Source organism: Pristiophorus japonicus, chromosome 5 (genome assembly GCF_044704955.1).
Source record: "Pristiophorus japonicus isolate sPriJap1 chromosome 5, sPriJap1.hap1, whole genome shotgun sequence".
NCBI classification, from domain to species: domain Eukaryota; kingdom Metazoa; phylum Chordata; class Chondrichthyes; family Pristiophoridae; genus Pristiophorus; species Pristiophorus japonicus.
This window is the reverse complement of record NC_091981.1, coordinates 165,000,057-165,007,554: the sequence shown is the minus strand read 5'-3', so window position 1 is coordinate 165,007,554 and position 7,498 is coordinate 165,000,057. Positions and strand designations below refer to the sequence as shown.

At 42.4% G+C, this 7,498-nt stretch overlaps 1 protein-coding gene across 4 annotated transcripts in view; it reads right to left on the bottom strand.

The window, feature by feature from the left end:
- Positions 1–1,111: 1,111 nt before the first annotated feature.
- The window catches only part of sgce (sarcoglycan, epsilon), a 106,401-nt gene continuing 100,014 nt past the window's right edge, over positions 1,112–7,498 (bottom strand). For all 4 annotated transcript variants that reach the window (XM_070881070.1, XM_070881071.1, XM_070881073.1 and 1 more), the window contains one exon: positions 1,112–1,527. In XM_070881070.1, the coding sequence (XP_070737171.1) occupies positions 1,511–1,527 (17 nt within the window). In that variant the 3' untranslated portion in view covers positions 1,112–1,510. The remainder of the gene's footprint in view (positions 1,528–7,498) is intronic.

The following is a 7,498-nucleotide window of genomic DNA, read 5'->3' as shown; positions in this document are numbered from 1 at the left end:
GGACTGCCTATGATGATAATGTAGGAAATGTGGCAGCCAATTTGTGCACAGCAAACTCCCACAAACAGCAATGTAATAATGACCAGATAATCTGTTTAGTCAGGTTGGTTGAGGGACAAATGTTGACCAGGATACCGGGGAGAACTTCCCTGCTGCTCTTCGAAATAGTGCCATTGGATCATTTGCGCCCAGTTGAGGGGGCAGACGGGACCTCGACTTAACGTCCAAGACAGACCTGCTGATTTGCAGATTGTTTTCTTTCTCACTTCTTCCATTTTCTTGGCTATTTGTATAACCCTCCCAAATATTTGCATTTTCTGTGTGTCTTATCACCTTGCTGATCTTATGTCCTAGCTATTTTCATTCATCCATTCTGTGATGGACTTTTCTTGATTCTATTTCCCTCCCTCCATTCTCTCTTTTCTGCTTGCTTATTTTTCAATTCAGTTCTGATGAAGGTGCACACACCTGGAACATCAAAGCCTCTTCTATCTCAAGATTTTGTTTCCATTTCAGATTTCCAGCATTTGCATTTTCTTTTCATTTTAGAAGAAACATACCTTTTAGTTTCAGGGGCTGAAGCGATTTTGTCCAATACTCTGTGCTCTATATCCTGAGATACCATATTAAATTTTCATGACCTGGATGAATTCTTGGAGAAGGCTGATATTTCTGCGTAAAAGCGGTAAGTGGGAATGTTGGAGGATGTATCTCATGGTCACTTACATCCTGGAACTTGTTTTTGATTGTGTGGTCGAAGAGTAATTTCCCAGAACTCTTTGTTCCCCCTGAATTAGTTTAGGGCTTTTGTCTTTCCCGGGAGATTACATGGCTGCTGGTGGGTGGGGTGCATTGGGGGTCATGATGCTTAGCTGCTTAACTGGGAGAAGTATTGATTCATTGGTTAAGGGCTGGGGTGGGGTGGTAGGTGGTGATCAGTAGGTTTCCTTGACCTCGAGCTATGAGACGTAATGGGAGTCCTCGACATTGTTTCTGGCCCCCATGACGACACTTACTCAACTGGCTTGCTGTGTTCAAAACAAGTTAACAGTGTGGGTATGAGAGGCATTGTGCAATACGTAAAACAAGAAGTTTAACACTTTGGAGAAACTGATGGTAAAATGTCAGGTATTTATTAATGGCACAATGAAACTTTGGTCATCACTAGGCAAGTCGTGACAACATTCTTTCTGCCTGCAATACAAAGTTTTCCCAGTTAAGAGCTAGCCTCTCTTTCTAGCAAAAATTAAATAAAATTCAATAAAAGGCTTGTATAATTTCAACATGTGCAAAAAGCAAATATTGCATTTGTTATGCTGGAACAGGATGTGTAAAACACTGGTATAAAATATCAAGTTCATGACATACAGTGGCATTGTAGACAGATTCAGTCATGCACATTAGCACACAGAGTAAAAACAGGTCATGCATTTGGTCAGTATACAGAAAAAGAATAACCTTCCAAAGTGAAATCTGGTATCAGGTAAATGCTTCATTCAGTTTTCCTTCCTCAGGTTTGCCATTTACCTAAAATAAATGGTAAGATTCATTAATTGAACCTCACTGGAATTGTCCAAGATTGCCACAATAGTGAGAGCGAGCTAATAGCAGAGAATGAGCTGATTTACCTTATTCTAATACTGACAACAAAATTAGCCTTTGGTTACAGTGATACTGTCGCTGGATGCTCACCAGAAGTGATTTTGCTCACACTTACTTACTAAAAAGGAATTCTGGAGCAGCAATACAAATGCTATCCCTGACGCTCTTGCCTCCATTTCTCTTGTTGCAGTTGGGCTGAGCACGCAAATTCTCAATTACTGAGCTGTGTCGGACCTTTTCCACTCATAATGGAAGGTCTTGTGACCAAATAAACAAAAATCCTGACCACGTTCCCACTAAGCTGCATGGCCGTACAACAGTCTGAAGGTCCTGCGCAGGCCGCTCACCTGAAAGAAACCCTGCGTGCATGAAAATTTTGAATGGGCCACGCAGCCAGTTAAAGGGTCCGCGTACGAAAAAAATCATTAATTCCGACTATACCATATTACACAATATAATCAACTGAGGGTATTGCTGAACTGCATCTTGCACAGTAGTTCTGTGTCCTGAACACACTGGCCGTGAATTTCCCCGCAGGTGCAGAGGAAACTCCATTTACAGGCATTTCTGGCGAGGTTACAGAGACAGAGCTTGAGTATCTGAAGAAATTCCTGACTATGATAAATTATCCTGATGTGCCTCTCTGTTTAACATATTTTAAGCAGCTGGATGAGATTTTCAAAAAGACATGTCTCCGTACCTGTTGCAAACGCCCCCAAAACATGGGGAACAGAGAATAAAGAGTTCAGGTTTTTAAAAAAACCAGCAAATATATATATTTTTTTAAAGCTGTCAATATTACTTCAGTTCCACACCAACGTGGTGAACTCTTCTGAAGTGGCATAGCAAGTCATTCAGTTGTATCAAAGTACCAAACCCTTATCGGGGCAACTAGGAATGGGCAGCAAGCCCACATCCTAAGAATGAATAATAAAAGGAAAGTAATTAAATCTGATCTTGATTGAACTAACTATAGAAATCACTTTGAGAACAAGATAGATAATTTTTAAAAATACATCACACTATTCCATTATTACTGGGCTTGCTTAACTCTTAGTCAGCCTTCCAATACTGACTGCCTCTGGGCTCAAGCTGAGTGAGTGTTCCCTCGCGAGGCCGGGTTTCCTTCTCAGACCTAGCGGATCGGCTGACTACCCCATGCCATATTATCCTTATCTCTGTGGAAGGGCTGACCCTGTGATTCTTTCCCACTTGGATTTGCTACTCAATCTGTCAAATCCGTTATTTTCCCTCCTGCTTTCACCCACGTCTCAAGCAACCATTTTCTGTCATTCTCAAAATGAAATTTTGGCCATCCTGGCTTAAAGGGCCTGGAATGAGACAACTAACTCTTTTACTCTTTTTGAAGTAGACGGTCAAATGTAATATTCCACAAACTGGCTCGTCTAGCTTTAATACAAATCTGCAATGCCTGCAGCGTATGATTTTTGCTTAAATATATTTTTGAAATACAAAAGCATAATTTATTTCAAATATTTTTTTATAAGCCATTGGTTAGGCTACAGTTGCAGTACTGTAGGCAGTTCTGGACACCCCATTTTACAATGGATATTGGAGCCCTGAAAAAGGTACGGCAAAGATGCACGTGGAATGAGAGGTACAGCTAGGAAAAAAGCTACTTCTGGATTACATGGGATATACAGCACAGAAACAGGCCATTCGACCCAACCAGTCCATGCCAGTGTTTATGCTCCACCCGAGCCCTCCTGTCTTTCTTCTTCTCACTATCAGCATAACCCTCTATTCCCTTTTCCCTCATATGCTTATATTACCCCCCCTTAAAAGCGAGTTCCACATTCTCAACACTCTCTGCGTAAAGAAGTTTCTTCTGAATTCCTTATTTGATTTCTTGGTGACTATTGTTATGTATGCAACCCTATGTAACCAGCGTCCCTTGGGAGCATTGTATATAAGCAGACCTCCCATGCTGTACTAACACTCTGGAGTTAGAATAAAGAGACTAAGGTCACACGTACTCACGTCTATAGTACTCAGTTACATTGCTTTATTCAAGACGTAACAACTATCTTTTATTGATGGCCTCTAGTTTAGTTTTTCCCCACAAGTGGAAATGGAAGGTCTTGTGACCAAATAAACACTCTATCTACTCTATCCAAACCTTTCATAATTTTAAAGGCCTCTTTTAGGTCACTCCTCAGCCTTCTCTTTTCAAAAGAAAAGAGACACAGCCTGTTCATCCTTTCCTGATGGGTATATTCTCGCAGTTCTGGTATCATCCCTTTTTGCACCCTCTCCAGTGCCTCTACATCCTTTTTATAATATGGCGTCCAGTCGTGCACAAAGTACTCCTCGTGTGGTCTAACCAAAGTTCAATACAAGTTTAGCATAACTTCTCTGTTTTTCAATTCTATCCCTCCAGGAATAAACCCTAGTGCTTGGTTTGCTTTTGTTATGGCCTTATTGACCTGCATCGCTACATTTAATGATTTGTGTATTTATACTCCCAGATCCCTTTGCTCCTCTATCCTATTTAGATTCATACTTTCGAAGTAATATACAGCCTCCTTATTTTTCTTACCAAAATGTAATATCTCTCACTTATCTATGTTGAAATTAATTTGCCCATTATATCTCTATCCTTCGAGTTTATTAATGTCTTGTAATTTGTTACAGTCCTCCTCAGCATTGACTCGCCCCCAATTTGGTGTCATTCTCAAATTTAGAAATGGTGTTTTTGATTCCAAAGTCTAAATCGTTATGAAAGCTGCACTTTTGCCACTGGATACTGGATTTTGATGCACAGCCTGCACCAGCCCCCCCCCGCCGACCCACTCGAGCTGTTTTGTGTGCAGCCTGTATATTTCAGTGCACCGTACCTTCCAGATTGCTGCATGGCCACGCACACGTGCACCTTAGAGGAAACATGGGCTGTAGGTGTGGAGGAGGTTAAAGTGATGAGGCGAGGCCATGGGAGAGATTGGAAATTAAGGATGAGAATTTTAAAATCGATATGTTACTTCACCGGGAGCCAATGTAGGTCAACAAATACGGGTGATTGGTGAATGGGACTTGGTCTGACTTAGGTTACGGGCTACAGAGTTTTAGATGAAGTCAAGTTTTGTAGGGAGGAAGATGTTGGAATAATCAAATCTAGAGGTAACAAAGATAAAGGAGAGGGTTTCAGCAGCCGCTAAGCTGAGGCAGGGGTGGAATTGGGTGATGTCGTGGAGGTGGTCTTAGTGATAAAGTGGATATGTGGTCAGAAGCTCGTCTCAGGGTCTGCTTCAGCCTCAGACTGTCGCCAGGGAGAGGGATGGAGTCGGTGGCTAGGGAACGGGGTTTGTGTCAGGGACCAAATGTAATGGCTTCAACCTTCTCAATATTTAGTTGGAGGAAACTTCTGCTCATTCAGTACAGAATGTCGGACAAGCAGCGTGACAAACCAGAGACAGTGGAGGGATCGAAAGAGGTGGTGGTGAGGTAGAGCTAGGTGTCATCAGCATACATGAAGAACCTGACATTGTATTCGAATGAAGTCACCGATGGACAGCATGTAGATGAGAAATAGGAGGGGGCCAAGGATAGATCCTTGGGGGACACCAAAGGTAACTGTGCGGGAGCGGGAAGAGAAGCGTAGGGAAAATGCTAGAATCTATTATTAAGGACGGTAACAGCACTTAGAAAATAATAATAGGATTGGACAGTCAACACGGATTTATGAAAGGGAAATCATGTTTGACACATCTGTTGAGTTTTTTGAGGTTGTAACAAACAGAATAGATAAGGGGGAACCAGTGGATGTGGTATATTTGGATTTTCAGAAGGCTTATTGCATAGGAACAGGAGGATGTCATTCTGCCCCTCGAGCCTGTTACATAGAATTACGAATACGCCAGTCAGCCACACGTGCCTGTTGCATGGGAACAGGAGCAGTCGATTCAGCCTCTCGTCCTCCCTGTTACATAGGAATGTTGGCAGGTCAGTCGGGAGGAGGCCAGCATTGTGAGACCTGAGCGTGCAGGGGTGTAAAGGGCGGCGGCAGTCAGGAGGAGGCCAGCATTGTGAGACCTGAGCGTGCAGGGGTGTAAAGGGCGGCGTCAGTCGGGAGGAGGCCAGCATTGTGAGACCTGAGCGTGCAGGGGTGTAAAGGGCGGCGGCAGTCAGGAGGAGGCCAGCATTGTGAGACCTGAGCGTGCAGGGGTGTAAAGGGCGGCGGCAGTCAGGAGGAGGCCAGCTGCAGCAGGGACAAAAAGTTTTAAAAAATCGAAATCGAAGTGTAACGTCACAGCCAAGCAGGTAAGTGATTGATTGGTGGATTGGTGAGTATTTTTTCTTTTTTTTTTAAGAAACCTTTGGCAGTGTTGTAGGTTTGTGCTTTCCCTGGGCCCTCTGCTCTTCTGTAAAAAGGGAACAGTAATAATCATGGGTGATTTTAACCTCCATATTGATGGGGCAAATCAAATTGGTCAGGGTAGTCTTGAGGAGGAGTTCATAGAGTGCATAAGGGACACGAGTTCCTTGAGCAGTATGTAACAGAACCAACCAGGGGGCAGGCTATCTCAGATCTGGTCCTGTGTAATAAAACAGGATTAATAACAATCTCCTAGCAAAGAATCCCCTTGGAATGAGTGATCATAGCATGATTGAATTTCAAATTCAGATGGAGGATTAGAAAGTTGGATCTCTAACCAGTGTACTAAGCTTAAATAAAGGAGATTATGAAGGTATGAGGATTGAGTTGGCTAAAGTGGACTGAGAAAATAGATTAAAGTGTAGGACGGTTGATAAACAGTGGTGTACATTTAAGGAGATATTTCACAACTCAAGAAAAATATATTCCAGTGAGGAGGAAAGGGAGTAAGAGAAAAAGCAGCCATCCATGGCTAACTAAAACAATTAAGGACGATATCCAATTTAAAAACAAGGCATACAATGTGGCCAAAACTAGTGGGAGGACAGAAGATTGGAAAGCATTTAAAAGCCAACAAAGAATGACTAAAAAATGATTAAAAAAGGGAAGACTTTGAAAATAAACTAGCACGAAAAATAAAAACAGATAGCAAGAGTTTCTATGGGTATATAAAAAGGAAAAGAGTGGGTATATAAAAAGGAAAAGAGTGGCTAGAGTAAATGTTGGTCCCTTAGAGGACAAGGCCGGGGAATTAGTAATGGGGAACAGGGAGATGGCAGAAACTCTGAACAAATATTTTGTGTCGGTCTTTACGGTAGAGGACACTAACAATATTCTGACAGTGGCCGATACGGGGGGGAGGAACTTAACACAATCACAATCACTAAGGAGGTGGTACTCAGTAAGATAATGGGACTAAAGGCATCCTAGGGTCTTAAGAGAAGTAGCAGCAGGGATAGTGGATGCATTGGTTGTAATTTACCCAAATTCTCTGGATTCTGGGGAGGTCCCAGCAGATTGGAAAACTGCAAATGTAACGCCCCTATTTAAAAAAGGAGGCAGACAGAAAGCAGGAAACTATAGACCAGTTAGCCTAACATTTGTGGTGGGGAAGATGTTGGAGTCCATTATTAAAGAAGCAGTAGCAGGATATTTGGAAAAGCAAAATTCAGTCAGGCAGAGTCAGCATGGATTTATGAAAGAAAGACTGGATCAACTGGGCTTGTATTCACTGGAGTTCAGAAGAATGAGAGGGGACCTCATAGAAATGTTTAAAATTCTGACGGGGTTAGACAGGTTAGATGCAGGAAGAATGTTCCTAATGTTGAAGTCCAGAACCAGGGGACACAGTCTAAGGATAAGGGGTATGCCATTTAGGACCGAGATGAGGAGAAACTTCTTCACCCAGAGAGTGGTGAACCTGTGGAATTCTCTACCACAGAAAGTTGTTGAGGCCAATTCACTAAATATATTCAAAAAGGAGTTAGATGAAGTCCTTACTAC